The 18,732-nt window shown below is 45.9% G+C and overlaps 1 protein-coding gene across 1 annotated transcript; it reads left to right on the forward strand.

Annotated features, from left to right (window-relative positions):
• Positions 1-1,732: 1,732 nt before the first annotated feature.
• On the forward strand, positions 1,733-4,177 carry Nkx1-2 (NK1 homeobox 2). The gene is made up of 2 exons (XM_027929933.2): positions 1,733-1,946; positions 3,477-4,177. The coding sequence occupies exons 1-2, from the start codon at positions 1,733-1,735 to the stop codon at positions 4,175-4,177; spliced, it is 915 nt and encodes a 304-aa protein (XP_027785734.2).
• The last annotated feature ends 14,555 nt before the right edge of the window (positions 4,178-18,732 follow it).

An 18,732-nucleotide genomic window follows, 5' to 3' on the forward strand; every position in this document is an offset into this window, starting at 1 on the left:
CCTATGTGTATTGGGGAAGGGTCTGGGTTTACGGGTCCTGGGTGCTGCCTTTTAGTTCCAGGTTGTCTTTTCTCTGGGTTTCACGAGGTGTGTGTTCCCTTGGCAGGGGGTGGGCCCGTGGGCTTGGGAAAGGCACTTCCTTTCCCCGAGCTTTAAAAGCACATCCATTTGCACTTCAGGACTGGAGCGAGCGTGAATTTCGGCAGGACTTTAAAGTCCGCAGGGAATACAGTGGCCACCTCTGGGAGGGGCCGAGAGGTTTGAATGAGAAAAGCTACCAGGAGCGGGCCTCTCAGGACTCCTCTTCAATAACACATGGGATTAGCGGCCCCCAGCACTTTAATGAGAAGGTTTCTCCTCCTCTTCCTACTTCTTACCTGCTCAGACAATATTAATTGCCGAGTCATTGTTTGGAAACCGCATGGGGCCGGGAAGAAAGGAGCAGCAGAGTTAGAAGTAGCTGTGGGCGGAGGTCTAGGAAAGCCTCAGAATTTGCCGCTGAAATAAATGCCTAGTGCTCGGGGACTGCAAATGACAAAAGAAGGAATGTTAGCAGGGTGTGGCTGGTGAAGCCTCCCTCCGCGTAGCAGCCCGCGGCCGCGGGGCGGGGCTTGAGGGGCAGAAGGGGGCCTTTTCAACAGTCTCTCTTTGATCTTAAATTCAAACCAGACAGGTATTTTTTAACCTTTCCCTTCTTGGGGCTGGGAGAGGATGTGGGTCAGCGAAGCAGCCTATTCCCCTAGACACAATTTCTGATGCAAATGATGGCATCTGGAAAGAGCGTCCCACCGGGGGCATCAAAGCTTGTGCTAGCAGTCACATAAACTAGGGTCTCACCTGGCCCTGAGCCCGCAACCTGCCTGGCAGAGGAGGGGCCCCTACCCCAAACCCTTGCTGCTCTCTTACCCTGTTCCTCCCCTAGGTGGACGGGAAAGACACGATTTTTTTTGTGGTGCAGGATTTTACTGAAAAACAAAAGCAAAAACAAACAAACAAAAAACCCCACTGGTCTAGCTCAGACTCTGTCATCAACTAACGGAGACCCTGGGCAGATAGATCACTGCTTACTTTGGATCTCAATTTCCTCATCTTTAAAACAGGATGATAGTCTGAGCCAGGTCACGCCCACCTCACGGGGATTCTCAAGGAATCGAAAGATCTAGAAAGTCCAAGGGCTTGGTAAACTGTAAACCGTGAGAACAGAAGGGTTTTAAAATAGGAGGCAAATGGGTCTGAAGTTATTCCTGTGGATCACAGGTGGGGCGGGAGGGGTCGTTTCCAAGTCAAAGGCAGGTGCACAGGAGAAAGCGCGCAGTTTCAAGTCAGAGGTGTTTGTGTGAATAGCGGAGATGTGCGGGGTGAAAGCTTCCCTAGCGCACTTGCAGAAGTCTCTGCGGGTGGGGCGGAGGCTCGGTATCCTCGCGGGCCGGGCGCGCGCACCGGCGCCGGCATCTCTGGCTAGCCCAGAGCAGCGCCGGTGGCTAGGGCTAGACCTGAGGCTGCTGCTAGCGCGACCTGCACGTGGCGGGGGGCCTGGGCCGCGCAAGTGCCAATCCGCGCGCAGCCCCCCGGGGCTCTCTTCCCGCCCCGCCTCCCCGCTCCCCTCCCCAGCTTCACTTGGCCAAGCAAACCGGATTCGCGCTTAGAGAGCTGCGACCGAGCTACAGCCAAGGCAAGCCAGAGCACCACCATCCCCGACCCGGCACCGCCGGGCGGCCCGCGGGCTGCGGGTATGCTGGCATGGCAGGACGGAGGGGCCAAGGCGGCTCCCTCCCACCACAAGATCTCCTTCTCGGTCCTGGATATTTTGGACCCGCAGAAGTTCACCCGCACTGCGCTCCCCGCCGCGCGCCTCGCTCCCCGGGAAGCCAAGAAAAGTTTGGCGGAGGTCGAAGCCGGGAAGGACACCAGACCTGGGAACCGGGTCCGACAGCAGGAGACCTTTGGTAAGAATGCGAGGCGATCCCAGCCCAAGTGATGTACAGGGCTTGTAAGTCGCGGGGTATGGGGTGGGGCGGCTGGAGAGCCAGGGCCTGGTGAATGGTTCCTTAACCGCGCCTTCTGAAAGAGAGAAGGCGGACCGGAGCAGGTGGGACGTGTGCCCCCCATCCCCGCCTCGGAATACGGTTGAGGCCGAGAGGAGGCTACCTGAATTCGGGGGCACCTGGAAACCTTATCCCTGTATACCTGTCAAGCGGGTGAGCACCATAGCTCTGATTGCTTGCAGTGAAAACTAACACCTAACCTTGCCAGGCTCACTCATTTAACAGGCATTGAATGTGCTCCTCACGTGCTAGAACCTGGACTAGGAGCTGGGATTAAGGTAATGAAGGTTTGAAATCTTTGAGGTAGATAGCATCGTTAACATCATCCCATTTTATGGATGTGAGAACTGAGGCCATGGCCTGTGTCTGGGATCTCAGTGAGTAAACAGGCGCCTATTTCTTAACACTCCAGACCCAACTGTGGACTGGGACTGGGAGCAGGGCCTCGATGATGGGAAGCTTTTAGTACTTTTTCCTGAAAACCCTTTTTGATTTAACCCCTGACATTGGTGGACACCTGAGGAAGGGTCTAGGAAAGTTTGTGGGTGGAAAGAAGGAGGAAAGACAGAAAGACTCGTACTGGCTGGGACGTGGGTATGAGATTCCCTGGAGGGATGCCCACAGTCAGGTCTCTGAGGAGGCTGAATGCCTCCCAACCTCCTGCTCCTGTCTCCAAGTTTGGTGGTGATTGTCTGGGGCCCCTGGAGCCTCTGGCGGCCGCGCTTGGCCCGGGCTACCGGCCTGGTAATTGTTCGGATCGTCTCTCGGAGGGGCCGAGCTCCCCTTCCCCCATCCCCTTGATCGATATTCTATTACTGGCGCCTGCATATCTCCTGCCCGCAGCTTGCAGGTACCGACTTCAAACCCCCTTTCCCTGTCTGATCCTAATATTGTTCGATTAAAACTTACCTTTAATAGATGACATCTATCGATCTGGCCCCGCACAAATCTGAAACTCTATTAACACGGCAGGAGAGAGAAGATGGGAAAGGGGGAATTTCACCTTAAAGCGGGGTGGGGGGAGGTGGAGGGCTTAATAACTTCTTCTTTAATTGCTAGGAGTCCCGCACCAAAATAGGCTTCTAGGGACTGGGGAGACGCTGCCCTAAACGCACTCGACGCCTCAACGCCTCGAGGTCTTCATGTACAACCACTTCCCCAAAAGGTCACTGTTCTTTCTTGATGCGGGTTGAGTGCCATTCATTCAACACATACTTCTTGGATGCTTACTTGGTTGCAGATTTGTAAAGGGCAACAGGACACCGTACCCCTAAATCTGCTTATGAGAATGTGCTTTCGCGAATAGCGGAGCGTGATGTGTGGAAGGGCACGGAACTGGGGGTTGTTTTAAGGGGAGAGCTGAATGCTCTCAGGAAGAGGTTTAGGGCCAGGTCGTTCCGGGCTTCTGGTAACCTCCCCCTTCTCCCTTAGATACTACTGGCCAAGGCGCCGGTCCAGCGTCCCCCCTTGAGGGTTCCGAGGCCGAAGAGGAAGAGGAGGACGCAGAGGACTCGGGACCTGCGCGCGCTCTGGTGGGCCCCGCGCGCCCCCCCGAGGTCCGGGCGGCGGTGTTGGCGGGTGGAGAGAGCAAAGCGGACGGCGAAGGCGCCCTCATCGGCTGTCCCAGCTCTCCTGGTTCCCCGAGGCCTCGGCGCCAGCGAGCTGAGCCCAGCTGCGCCAAGCCGCGGCGAGCGCGCACCGCCTTCACCTACGAGCAGCTGGTGGCCTTGGAGAACAAGTTCCGGTCCACGCGCTACCTGTCGGTGTGCGAGCGTCTGAACCTAGCGCTGTCGCTCAGCCTCACTGAGACACAGGTCAAAATCTGGTTCCAGAACCGCAGGACCAAGTGGAAGAAGCAGAACCCGGGCGCCGACGGCGCGGCGCAAGGGGGCGGCGGTGCGCCTCAGCCTGGGACGCCGGGAGCGGCAGGGGGCAGCGGTACAGGAGGCAGTCCCGGACCCCCAGGCCCCGGCACTCTTTCCTTCCAGACTTTCCCCTCCTACTCCGCAGCCAACGTCCTCTTCCCGGCCGCCACCGCTGCCGCCTCCTTCCCCTTGTCCGCCACCGGGACCCCCTTCGCGCCCTTTCTGGGGCCCTCCTACTTGACCCCATTCTACGCCCCGCATCTATGAACCCGTAGTCTCCAGTGCCCGCAGCTTGGCAGGGGTTCACGAGTGATTGGCATCGTGGTATGTCCACCCCCCTCACTTTAGAGGGGCTCGGGCGTGCACGGACCGCCCCCTCCTGGTGCACAGGTGTCTGCGCGCCCCTTCCCTTCCAGCTGCGGGACTTGCCACCAGAGGGCGGGGAGAAGCTGCTTGTCGGCGAGTCGCAGCCCTTCCAGCGAAGTAGACCCCAGACTACACGCGGACCACCAAGGGGTCGGGAAGTTTCCAGACTCCTAAAATCTCTCCGTTTCTAGACCTTGCTCTTCACTTTCCTTCAGGTTTAATGCAGTTCAAGGGCTCTCTTTTAAGAGTCAGGATATTAGGTGCTGGGCTAACCGAGTTGCCAGATGGAGAAGGGAGGGGGTGAAGACTACCAGTGCCATAGCTCACACCTAGCATGGAGTCTTCTAAGTTCCAGCCCACTCAGCAGGGAGGGGCTTTCCCTCTTCCCAGCTCAGTGCTTCCCTCGTGATACTTGGTTTTGGCTCAGATCCAGAGTCCGAACAAAGCTGGAGAGAGCGGGGCCCAGGGCGCACACACTGCCGCAGCAGAGTGGTCTATTTTTAAAATGCATAAAACAACATCTCTAGGTCTTCATTTGAGATTCGGATTTGGGCATAGCGCTGTTTCTAACAGACCGCACAGGTTATTTTCGGGAGAATGGGTACTTTATTTTTCTGAGCAGGCCAGAAGTCTGTGGTAGGAAAAGTCCTGCAGTATTTTGGCTAGACTTGCCTGCTGAAGAAGACCGGTTGGCTGCCATGTACTGCAGGTTTTGAGAACAGCTTGGACAAGGCACAGCAGAGGTCCGTAAATAGGATAATGAAGGGAATGATGGGCCACGGAAATCATGAAATCCATGTCAGTCCGACTATTTTGATGTGCAGTGTTTGATACAAACTTAAGTCTTTTTATTTTATTTTATTTTTTTGCTACTGGGGATTGAACTCAGGGGCACTTTACCACTGAGCCCCATCTCCAGCCCTGTTTTGTATTTTATTTAGAGACAGGGTCTCACTGAGTTGCTTAGCACCTCGCTGTTGCAGAGGCTGGCTTTGAACTCAAAAACCTCCTGCCTCAGCCTCCCGAGCCGCTGGGATTACAGGCATGCGCCATCGCGCCTGGCTCGTGGACTGTTTTTTTTTTTTTTAAAGCACAAACTTAACATTTTTTGATCTTCATCTAAGATTCTGACTTGAAAATAATTCCTGTTCTAAATAGATTCTCCATGATGGTGAACCAAGCAAAAGAGGCTGGGGAAAAATTATATATATACTTACTGAGTGTAAAGGGCTACATGGAGGCTAATCTCTTGTTTGTAAAGGACTCAACTGAGGGACTTAATACGTGCGTTCTAACTGCTGCTTTTATTGTCACCCTTTAAAAATTACCTTTTCTATAAAATTTCTTTGCCAGTGTTGTTTGGAATACCTCTGCATTAGTGTTCTATGTGATATGATCTTGAAGCCACATCTCAGAAACCCCGGTGGCCCCAGCTCTATGCCATGTATTCTTCATTCTCACTTTGATTGCTTCAGGCCAGTTGATATCAGTATGGGGACTATTCCTTGCTATTTCTTGGTAGCCTATACCACTAGTAATTACATTTAATGAGTACTGTCTTCAAAGTAAAAGCACACTGTTTGGTAATGTGAACACTCACTCCATGATACTATAATCTTGAAATATCTAGTTCTATTATTATCAGGAAGGATAGAAAATTTTCCCCCTTTTTCCTGACTTAAATTAAGACTCTCATGAGATTTGAGAGTTTGTGTTATTTATGTGTTATTTGCTAATTAGATTTTTCCTTCTATTCTAAAGAAGAATGTCCCCAAACAAAACATTATGACTTTCTAAAGGACAGTTGGTGCCAGATGAGATTAAAAATGCAATTACTGTAATTGAGAATATAATTTCTATTAACTTCACATATGGGTAAATGCTCTTCCAATAACTATTTGTTGGCTTCTCAAAAGCAACATTCCATGCCTAGGAACCAGCAATTCAAGCACATGGAGGCCAGATCTGTATTTTCTGTAATAAGTGGGAAGCATTTCATTCCAGTCCTCTCAGGTACCAGAATCCGACTGCAGCTGAAGAGAGGGAGTGGAGAGGGAGGGAGGTGTGTCTGTGTGCAGACTGTTCTCCCTTCCACAAATGGTCACAGAGTGGTCCTTGAGGTGTGTGACTTTCAACTTCTGCTGCTTTAACATTAGGGTTTGGCTTTGCAATCAAATCCTTAGACTCATTCTATTGGTGTGTCAGCCTAATAAATTCTTTTTTGTAATGCTTTCTTGTTTATTTCTTGCTCTCTATTGGTAAACCCTCCCTTCTTTTTTGGAGGTACTGAGGACTGAAACCAGAGGCACCCTATCACTGAGCTACATCCCTAGGCATCCCCCCAACCCCTCCACTGCTCCTGCTCCTTTTAAAATTTTGAGACAGGATATCGCCAAGTTGCAGAGGCTGGCCTTGAACTTGCCATCTCCCGCCTCAGCCTCTGGAGTAGCTGGGATTACAGGCATGCTCCACCAAGCCTGGCACTATTTAATAACCTTATGATTATTAAATATTATTATTATTATTATCAGAGGATCTATATATGTACTTCTCTCCCACCAGCTAGCACTCACAGAGTTCTTAAACCACCTTTCTGGACTGCAGCTAGATACACACAGAATAGCTACTTTTGCATGCAGTTTATACAGACATGCATTAGGGCCATTTTTGTAGCAAAAGTAAAGCAAGATCACAGATTTTTTAATTAGATTACCATGTTTGTCATTTTAAAAATAACTCTTCAGAACTGATTTGACTAGTTTTTAAATTTTTGAGTAATACAAGAAATACTTCAATAAATGCCAAATGCATTTATTTATTTATTTTTATTATTTATATATTTGGTACTAGAAATTGAACCCAGGGATGATTTACACTCAGCTACATCCCCAGCCCTTTCTATTTTTTATTTTGAGACAGGGCCTTGCTAAGTTCCTGAGGTTGGCCCCTAACTTGCAATCCTCTTGCCTCAACTCCCCAAGTGGCTGGGATTATAGGCATGTGCCACTGTGCCCAGTCCTAGGTGCACTTAAAATTCTAATTTCATCCTATGGTCAGTGACATGGATTCAGGGAAAGAAAAAGTGTCTTAGACATGGAGGAAAGCTTCTCAGGTGACAAGGGGACAGGATAGTGAAGGCCCTAGTGTCAGGTAGCAGCTTCACTCTGAGCGACACCCCGACACTTCCTGGTTCACAAGGATTAAAGTTGAGGTGGGAGATTGTGGTGCCCACAATGTGGCTGGCCCCAGCCAGGCTGGTCGAGCCTCTTCCACCCTTCAAGGCATACATGACTTTGGCAAGTTACTGATGTCCTTGTGCCTCAGTGTCTTCACCATAGGCCTACCTCAGAGGACAATGGACAGGACCTGAGAGGTTACATGGAAATCACTTAGCTTAGTGTCCAGTGGGATGATGGTAGTTGTCATTCCAGCCAAAGCCAGAAAAGACCTTAAAGAAGCTCTACGTAACCCAACAATCTTGCTTAAACAAACAAAATTTTGCAGCATAATAAGCATTCGGAAAACTGAATATATCAGATGTATACAGCGTTGTGTGTTTTTCTTTTTTTTTCACTTTTTTTTATTATTAGTTGTTCAAAACATTACAAAGCTCTTGACATATCATATTTCATACATTTGATTCAAGCAGATTATGAACTCCCATTTTTACCCCGTATACATATTGCAGATTCACATTGGTTACACATCCACTTTTTTACATACTGCCATACTAGTGTCTATTGTATTCTGCTGCCGCGTTGTGTGTTTTTCATACTTGGGCTACACCTGTATAACCAGCATTCAGATCAAGGAATGGTGTGTCACCAGTGCCCCAGTGTCTCTTGTGTCCACAGGTATGATTACCCTTCCCAAAGGCAGCCACTCTCCTGATTCCCAACTGCAGAGAGTATGTGTGTCTAGTTTATCTTTTAATTCTACAACTGGGATCATATACTGTATACTATATTTTTGTGTGTCTGGCTTTTTTTCGCCTGACATATTGATGAATTTCCTCTGTTCTTTTGTTTAGTTGTAGATTCTTCATTCTAATTACTAATGCTGTTTTTCATATTTCATAAAAACACAACTTATTTATCTACTCTACTGTTGGTGGGTAATTGCGTATTTTCTGGTTCAGGGCTCTTACAGCTCAACTGTCTTATAGGTGTCTTTTTGGTAAATGCATCTTCATAATCCCTAGGTAATAAACCTAGGAGGGGAATTACTGTGCATATGTAAGTCTAGCTTTAGTAGATACCACCAAACACTTTTCCAGTGCAGTTTTAGCAATTTTCATCCCCATCTGCAGTGAATGAGAGTCCAGGTGCTCCGCACCCTCCCAGCACTTTGGATTGCCCACCTCTTTCTCTCCAATGATTATTTTTTTTTCAAGCCAGTTCTTTTTTTAGTTGTCGATGGACCTTTATTTTTTACTTATTTATATGCGGGGCTTGGAATCAAACCCAGTGCCTCACACATGCTAGGCAAGCACTCTACCACTGATCCGCAGCCCCAGCCCTCTCTGAGGATTCTGTAGTACACATTTGGCTTTAATATTCATTTCCTGGGAAGATACCATGCTGACTATACCTCCAGAGTTCTCTGGGCCATTTGGTATTTGTTTTGGTAAAGAGTCTGGCCATGTGTCTTACCTAATCCCTTTATTGGTAAAATAAACTGACTCTTCGACAGGAAGTGATTTGCCCAAGATCGCACAACTAGTAAGAAAAAGAACAGAACCTGAAATCCAGGCCTGGTGACTCCAAGGTGATCTAAATTAGGCGTGGGGCCACCAATCATATGTAAAATATTTGGTTACATATCTTCAAATAATCCAGGAGCCGTTTGGGCATTTCATGGCCAAGGCAAAGCATCAGTACTGGATTGAAAGGGTATTCCATTGTTTGCTCTTTCTGTGTTAATTCCATGTTTAAAACGTTGAGGGACCATCTAGCTGTTTTTGGCAGTACTGCCCTGTCTTTTCCGCCAGCAGTGTGTGAGGATCTCCAGTTCTCCACATGCTGACAACACCTGCTATTTTCTCTATGCCTTTTATTAAATCAAAACCATCCTAGCAGATGGGAAGTGGCCTCTGGTGGTTCTGATTTGTAGTTCCCTAATGCTGCAGTTTGTCTCTTGAACGCCCCCCTCAGGCCCACCTGTGAAGATCTGCACACCAGCCTGGGGCCTTATTGAGAAGGGGTGGAGCCCTTAGGAGGCGCAACCTCAGAGAAAGAAGTTGGATCACGGGGGTGTGCTCTTAAAGAGAGTACAGAGACCCGAACCCTTTCCCCTTTCTTTCTCTTAGCTTTACATTTTGGTTTCTGGCCACCATGAGGAAACAGGCCACATACTCCCACTATGATGTCCTGTGTCCCCACAAGTCCAGCAGAGCCGGAGCCAAATGACCATGGACTGCTATGTCTGAAACTGTGATACAACACAAACCTGTTCCCTTACTGAGTTAATTGCCACAGGTTTTTGTTACAGTAATGGAAAGCTAACTGCCATACACATTGACCGAGGACTCTGAGGTCTTCACATGTGCTTCAGGCCATTTGTCTGTCTTCTTGGGAGAAAGTCCATTGGAGACCTTTTAGTCATCTTCTAATTGGGTGATTTGTCCTGTTGCACTTTAAAAGCCCTTTATACGTCCAAAACATTTATATCCCCACCCCCGTTTCTTTTGTGCCTTAAAACATGTGTATGGTCCCAAGACCCCTCCTCCCTTCCCTCATTTCCTGAGCACCAACTGAGAAATCAAGTGAGTGAAGGTCACAGATAGGTGCTCTGTTGGTGCCAGTGTGAAGAAAGTGCCATGTTTTTTTTTTTTTTGTCAGCTGTTTCTGTACAAAGAATCGTTGTCCTTAGCACTGATGTCATTTGGAATTCAGGCTGGAAACAAACGGGCTACTATTTCCACCTTTGCCAGGTTTGTCACATACAGACCTGGTTTGTGTTCGGAAAGGTCGCGACGGCATTTCATGCCCCCAGAGCCTGGCAAGACATTACTGACAAAGGAGTTCAAGCTATTGCCAAGACAAGGTCAGCGCTGTCTGTCAGTCCTCGGCTCCCATCAGGGTTTCCTAAAGGCAGGAAGTGGAACTACCTTCAGTGGTTTAGAGAACGCTGCCTTCCTGGGTGTGGGCTTCCATGTGTCTGTGCAGTATGAACCCATGTAATTGGATCCACTAGTTTAGAATTTCTTTTCAATTCGACAAGATGAGAATACTGTGTTGGAGTAAGAACTCCAAGGTAGAACAGAGGTGCTAGGGTGTTTTGTCCTGACTCTCTCTTTAGAAGCTTCAATACTTAGTGACCACCCCTGTGGCAGCACCTGGGCCCTAGATGTGAGTGCTTATTCAGGGCTGTGACAGAGCCCACACAATCCTCTTCATTTTCTGTGTGCCAGGCACAGTGCTAGGCCCTGGGGACACAGTGGAAAGCAAGAACAACCTGGTCCTTGCCCTCTGGTCCTTCCCGTGGATGGAGTCCCATGGCTCTTTGGCATTTTTAGTCTCATATTTTTGCAATAAAAAATAATGAGCCTTCATCCTCAAGATATGTATGTATTTAAACTGTATACATACACTACAGTGCTAACAGATGGTGTCACTGCAAATTTGAGATTATACCACATACGTAGAATTTTTAACCTTTTCTTCTTGCACATCCATATTTCACTTTATACCCCTTCCTCTCTTCTTGGAGATTGGTGTCCTGGCAGACAGGCTAATTCCCTGATGCTTGGCTTTTCTCTGCCTGGGAGTCCAGATCTCTGGCAGTGAAGAGCTCATACCAGGTGCTAACCTGTTCTGATTGGTATTGTGTTGCTGTCCCCTTGTTCCACATGGGAATCTCCCCAGCCCTGGTGATTCATCCATGTGTTTGGCACGCCTTTTATCTCTTATACCCCAGTATGCTGGTATTCAATCAGTGGCTGATAAATGATGGAAATTTGCTTTCACTTTCTGGTTAGTCTGATTTCATTTTATTCTTTGATATTAGGGATAGTTCTATTTTTTCAGCAATGTTTTCAAAAGTCCTGATGATAAGGCTTGGGGTTGTAGCTCAGTGGTAGAGGACTTGCTGAGCACATGTGAGACACTGGGTTCAATCCTCAGCACCACATACATAAACAAACAAACAAATAAATATATTGTGTCCATCCACAACTAAAAAACAAAAAAAAGAAGGGAAAAGAGGAAAAAAAAAAGTCTGGCTGGGCATGGTGGCTCACACCTGTAATCCTAGCAGCTCAGGAGGCTGAGGCAGGAGAATTATGAGATCAAAGACAGCCTCAGCAACTTAGGGAGTCCCTAAGCAATTTAGGAAGACCCTGTGTCAAAATAGGCTGGGGATGTGGCTTAATGGTTTAGCATCCCTGGGTTCAATCCCCAGTACCAAAATGAATAAATAAATACAACATGTCTGGATGATAAATCTTTTGAATTCAAAATCATTTGAAAGACCCTCCCACATTAATAAAGAAGTTGTTTTAACATTGGAAACATTCTTCCTTTATGAGCAGTTTTGAATGGATTTGGCATAGCAATAAGAAGTAATTTCTTGGGCCAGGGCTGGGGCTCAGTGGTAGAGTGCTTGCCTAGCATGTGTGAGGCACTGGGTTCGATCCTCAGCACCACATATAAATAAATAAAGTAAAGGTACATTGACAACTAAAAAATATTTTTTAAAAAGAAGTAATTTATCTCTTTTAGTTACCCTAGACTAAAAAACAATAAAATTGAAATATTTAGAAAAATGATCATCACAACAACAAGATATGGCTACTATCAATTTCTGCACTATCTCACTGAGAGTCTGGCCCCCGCCCACAGGCCACACACTGGGCCCTCAGCTTTGCTGTCTTCCCAGCCCTGGCGTGAGATGTCTTTGCCTTGACAGGGCTGTAGGCCAGTTCTTTGACCCAGCACTCTCCCTCTAGGACTTTATCCTGTAGATATACCTGCAGGATATGTCAGAGACAAGGATACCTAGTATGACACGGTCATAGGAAGATTGGAAATTGCCCAAGTGTCCAACAATCTGGGGCTATTAACATACCTATAAACAAAAACGAGATAGTTCTCCTCGTCACATTGACCCAGACAGAGTCAGGCATATTAAAGGCAAGGTACAAAGAGCACACATAACCTGCTATCTTGGGTGAAGAAAACAATGACTATATTTATTTCTTTTGCGTGAAGAACCACTGGAAGGATATAAGAAAACAATATCAAGGGTTGCTGGTGAGAGTGGACTGAGTGGGTTGGAGCAGAGAAGGGACTTCCCAGGTGCGCTTCCTGATTTACCTTGATTTGTGAGGGAAGCAAGTGTATTATTCACAAAACAAAAAAGAAAAAGTTGCCTGGGAGAGAAAATGTCAAAGAGGAAAGTGGTGCTGGAATTTAAGGTAGAATGTTCTAGCATCAACCTTTGGAAATCTGGAAGGGAACTGCAGCTCTCTTTTGATGATCTGGCCGGTGGGGCACTGGGCTACCTCCTGAGATGGAACTCAAGCTTCCTTGGGAGGTAACAAGACAGGTGTTACTAAAATCTGGCTAGTAGCAAAAGAAGGCCAAATTGAGGTGAAGCTGGCCATGTGGACTTCCCTCCTCCAAGGAGTAGCAGAAGGGACTCCACGTGGGAGCAGGTTCCTGAGCTACCCTTTCCACACTTCCTCCAACAGATCAAAACAGTTTCATTTTCTAAATAAAATTACTCCAGCAGGATCCTAGTAATAAGACATCATTGCCTTTTTATTTATTTTTTCATTTTTTTGGTACAGGGGATTGAACTCAGGGCACTCGACCACTGAGCCACATCCGCAGCCCTATTTTGTATTTTATTTAGAGACAGGGTCTCACTGAGTTGCTCAGTGCCTCACCATGGCTGAGGTTGGCTTTGAACCTGTGATCCTCCTGCCTCAGCCTACCGAGCTGCTCGGATTATAGGTGTGTCATCATTGCCTTTTTAAGGGGCACATTTTAAGCTTTTAAAAATATACATGTTATGTTGAGATTTCAATAAGAATCTCTGTAGAAGAAGATTCAAAATTGGATGATACTCATGCGGACTTGCAATAGAACTTTTACTCATCACTATAAATAAAATTAATAACAGCATCATGGATTGAGCTGCTAGGTGGCTCCAAAGTGGCTGGGTGTTTTAGAAGTGCTGCATCTATTGTGATCTTCAGAACAACCCATGTTACAGGGCACATGAGCCTCAGGATCTCAGGTGACCCAGCAGAACTATCTGACTAAAGACTCTGCTTGCCCACCACCACAAGACTTGGAGTTCAGTGCTCTGGCATCTAGTCAATACCTTCCTTAGAATACTGACCATAGTCAGACTCATGCCAGTCTAGCTGAACACAGCATTTACCTGCCTCAACTCACAAGGCAGGAGCTGCAACTTATTTGGTGTCTTTGATTCTTCTGGGAGCTCTGAACAGCGCCCAGGGAATTGGAAGACAGTGTAAAAATAGTTCAAAGTTGAATTAAAAATGGGGAGATCAACATATTGGACATCATCTGGTGCTCTATGGTATGTTTAAACTAATATAGAAGTCAGAAAACATGGTAATTTGTTTAATCAATGAAATAAGTCAAACAAGATATCAGGAAACAATATAATTTCTCATCTTTAATGATTTAATTCGTCTTCATCACTGAATACTTTGGGGAAAATCCAGGGCAAAAGAAGGACAAGGACACATATCATTATTAAGGATGGGACAGACACAAATGCAGAGCTTATTGGTGACCCAAATATCAGGACTGGCTTTGCTGTCCATGGCATGATTTTGTAAAATGGTACATTGACTCAGCAAAATTCTGAGCAGCCATGTGTGGTGGTACACACCTGTAATCCCAGTGACTCATGATGCTGAAGCAGGGGGGAGTGTAGGTTTGAGGCCAGCCTGGGAAACTAAGCAAGGCCCTGTTTCAAAATAAAAAATAAAGAGGACTCAGGTATAACTCAGTGGTATAGTACCTCTGGGTTCAATTCCTTGTAACAAACAAACAAACAACAAACAAAAAATTCTGAGGACAAAATTGCAAACGTCTTCAGCAAAGATAAAATGGCTTATAATACCATATTATATTTATTTAATGACATTTAACTTTGTAATTAAAAGAATCTTAAAACTACATTTATTAATGAGGGAAAAAAGTCTGAGTTATTTTCAATGAATGAATCATGGAATTTAAAAGATTTTAAAAATTAGAGTCCCAATTAAAAAGATTCAGAATTAAAATCCTCAAAAGAAAAGTAATAAAAGTAATCCAAGCTTCCAAATCCAGAGTTAGCCTTCACTTCATGGAATCAATAAAAAATTGTTGCAAAATACTCTGAGCCTCTGAGTACCTAAGCTGATAAGGGTGTCAATATTTAACTAGTATTTGAAGCTTATCTTATTTTTAAATTAATGAATGATATAATATTTTCTAAATAAACATTGCTGCTGATTATTTTTCTGTTTCTTTTGTTTTGGTACTGGCAATTAAACCAGGGGTGCTTTACCACTGAGCTACATTCCCACACCTTTTTATTTTTTTTTATTTTGAGGCAGGGTCTCTTAAGTATGGGTCCTCCTAAGTTGCTGAGGCTGACCTTCAACTTGCCATCCAGCCATTCCCCAGTCACTGGGAGGCATATGCCATCAGACATGGCATCCCACTACTTTAAATTTTTGTCTATCATTTTTCTTTAACTTTTTTGAATTTTAGTCTAAATTCTTGCTTTGGATTGTCTCAAACATGGAACCTGACGGGTGGAATAGCTGGCTTCTCAACTATCCTAGCACTTGCAGGAATCTTGCTTTTCTTTTAAAAGTGGTCGATTCTGGGGCTGGGAGTAGAGCTCAGTGGAACAGCATGTGCTTAGCATAGTGAGGCCCTGAGTTCCCAGTACCAAAAACCAAAACAAAACCAAAAAAGATGGGTGGTGGTATATACCTGTTAAAGAGCTCAGTGGTGGAGGGCTTGCCTAGTATGCAGGAGGCCCCTGGGTTCAATCCCCAGCACTACAAAGGAAAAAAAAAAACTTAAATCTTTAAATTGGGTGCAGTGGTGCATGCCTGAAATCCCAGCTACTTCAAAGGTTGAAGTGGGAGGATCACAAGTTTGAGGTCCACCTGAGCTACACAGTAAGACACTGTCTTTGAAAACAGGGCTGGGGATATAACTCAGTGGTAGAGTGCTTGCCTTACCTAGCATGTTCTAGGCCTTGGGTTTGATCCCTAGTGCAGAGGTCGGGGCTTTATGGTTCTTTTCAGCTTTAAAAATCTATTATGCAATTACATCTCTTTTTTTAAAATTTTTTTAAAATGTTTAGTTTTTAGTTTTTTAGGTGAACACAATATCTTTATTTTGTTTTTGTGTGGTGCTGAGGATCGAACCCAGTGCCTCACGCATGCCAGGCGAGCACGCTACCACTTGAGCCACATCCCAAGCCCTGCAATTACATCTCTAATGCACATGTTTGGAATAATGTATTTATTATTTCTCAATATTATTTAATATTAAGAAGTAATTGACTTTTACAGTTGCACAAACTGAATAACTTTTTAAATGTTGCAATTGAACTGATTCAAATAGGCCTCACCTCTTGCTTGGTGACCTGAACTGACCTCCTCCTTTTCTTTTCTAGAATTTTCTGTTCTGTCCCTATCCTGTCTTCCAGGTATATATTGTCTTCCAGTTATAGCCACCCAACTCCCAAGACTCTCACAGGCTCTCTTCCAGGTCTCATGCCCCAAGCTAAGAATTCATCCATTGTCATCTCTCTAGCACACGACTTTATAAACTTATCTGGCCCATGTGACATTCTTTTGGCACATGATAGTCTTTCAGCATGTGACAGTCATTCAACAAGGACAAGTAGGGAAATGTTAATGGACAACAGTGTTTTAAAAATATCCACCTCCTTCAAGTCTCTAAGGCTTTGATCTAAATGGCTGTTACTCTCTAGGGTTGGGAGGGCTTTGGGTGCCTGGGCTTTTAGAATCCAAGGACCATACTTCCATAGTCACCTGTTCTGCCAAGGGGGAAAAAGATGAACAGTGACAAGAGTAAAATAACAATTCCTATGTGAAGTGACGCAGAGATGTATTGGAAGGCTGTAAAAATCCTGCAAGACAGGCTCTCCCTTCAAGAAACTGCAGTCTGGTTGGGCAGAAAACACAGATAGACGGGTGGGTAGATAGAGCTAGAGAGACATTAGAAGGTGAATAAGGACTGCAGGCAGAAGGTGAGAAGTGGACAGAAGCACAGAGAGGAAGCAAAGGAGGAGACCCTGCAGCTCCAGAGTAGGGCGGGTCTCACAGGGGGAAGGACAGAGCTGTGGCTAGACTTCTAAGGTGAAGTTCAGCTTCAGGGAAGAGGAAACAGATTTTCCTGGAAGGTTCATTCTCCTATTAGGACAGTATTTTGACTGAAAAATTCCTGAGTCTGTCTAGTTCCGTTCCTAGTCCAGATGTCAGTTCAGAACTTGCCCCAGCTGTCCCTCTCTCACTCTCCTCACCGCTTTGCTTAACTTGCTCCTGCCAGATCCCTGCCATTGAGGACTGGAGGTGACTTACTCTGTCCCTGACATAACTGCCTAACATTTTTAGGGTGAATACACTTTGCCAAACAAAATTGCTCCCACTGGGTAAATAATCACCAAAACTTATTTTCTGAGGCTTATTATCAGATTTCCTTCTTAGTTGTCAGTGTGGATTTTCTAAATGATAAAAATACGAAGCCCAAGTATATGCAGACTATGATAATAACAAATAACAACAAGGTGGGTGATGAAGGAAAAGCAAGAAGTCTGTTTAACCTGTAAATTATTTTTCTGGTCCTCAGTAATTGACTGTTGTCTATTCTTGATCTGCAGCTTTTTCAGATGGTCAAAATTGCAAGATTTTTGTTCACATCTGTTGAAGGAACATTTTCTGATTGTCTCTCTTCCTGTAAGTCTCACCTCATGTGAAACTCCACGCAGAATCAGGCACCTGGACATGCAAGGGACATTGGTTGAATGAACTGATGGAAGTAATTTAGATCTTAGGTGGTATCTGCTATGAGGGTGGGTCTTTATCTCTCCAGGTTTTATGGTTCCTATAGACTTAATTGCTGGAATCTATTAAGTTTCAAAAGCTCAAACATCTTTATCATGCACGCTGCTTTCTTGGATATTTCTACACTGCACAAACAATGCATATGAGTAGAGCGGTTTTGTTTATTGGTGGAATAAAAGCAACTTTTGAGTGCGGGTTGTTCTATCCAGCCTACAACTAAGCTAAAATAACAACAGCTGCAGAGAAATCATAAAACACTATTCTGTTCTTTGTACCAATTTCTGATAAGAGAGAAGAGATAAAACCCAGACATTCTCAGCAGATTCTTGCATACGAAAGCTTTTTCATTAAAGAGTGCCTTATCTCTGAGTCCTAAGCATTGCAACATATTTTGGTGTTATACTCAGCCCTTCTCCTGAATTCAGTTTCTGGGTTCTGTAAGAGTTCTAAGAACTGCAGTTGGCCTCCCACACTGGCCCAGATTTGCAGGGCAGGACCCATAGAGAAAAGAATGATTTTCTGACCCTTGGGGCAGAATGACCCAGCTTCCAGGAAGTTAATCATGCTGTTTTTGGTGGTGGGAAGGAATGTCAAAGAAATAAAAGGCAAAGCTCTGCTCCTAATGAATTCCAGAGAGGGACTAGCCATAACAATCTAAGCAAGTGACCTTGGTCTAGGGCAGATTAGAACTAGGAAGACTGAACTCCTTTTGGTGTCTTTTTCTGTACACCTGTAGACGTTGGCTCCACTGTTCGCAGCTCTGCCTCTGAGCCCACACCACTTCCCTGAGCTTCCCAGATAGCATGACTTCTGTTCAGCCAAGACTTAGCCAGTTACATGTGAAGAATGTTTTCCATTTCCCACCCTGATCTGTTTTCCATGAGACTGACAGGTAGGGATTGTCTTAAGGGACTCCTTAGGTCTCTGGCTGCTAAATGATTTGTGCACATGGAATCTGGCAGAAGAGGAGAGGTGGGATGCTTAGCACTCAGTTTCTTCCAGTGGGGTCATGGGTGACCTCACCCCAGACAGGTTGTCTCTCCTCACACTCCCCACACTCATTGGGTTCTGGAAACCCTACTTCTAGTCCCACAAGCTCAAGGACTGATAATGGCCCTCCCTGGTGCATAAGACCCAGATTACTCCACCCCTGAGGTTCACTCTCTCACATGCACACAACTTTTCCCGGATTAGAGTGTGCTGTGTGTTAGGGACTGAAATCACTGTAGGCCAGTGGAACATGGTACTGACATGTAATCTTGTCACCTGTAGTTGTCACCACAACCCTCAGAGAGACACAGGACTGGACTGCTCCTCACTTATTGGGTAACTGGCTTCTCCTCTCTGGGCCTTTGTCTTCCAGTATACAACAAATGTTGTA

The sequence above is a fragment of the Marmota flaviventris genome, chromosome 4 (assembly GCF_047511675.1).
Source record: "Marmota flaviventris isolate mMarFla1 chromosome 4, mMarFla1.hap1, whole genome shotgun sequence".
NCBI lineage: Eukaryota > Metazoa > Chordata > Mammalia > Rodentia > Sciuridae > Marmota > Marmota flaviventris.

What these genes read in the sequence shown, in the direction of transcription:
- Nkx1-2 (XM_027929933.2), top strand. Translation starts at nt 1,733, where the DNA reads ATGCTGGCATGGCAGGACGGAGGGGCCAAGGCGGCTCCCTCCCACCAC. An exon ending in CCGACAGCAGGAGACCTTTG is followed by an intron (nt 1,947 to 3,476) that starts GTAAGAATGCGA and finishes CTTCTCCCTTAG; the next exon opens with ATACTACTGGCCAAGGCGCC.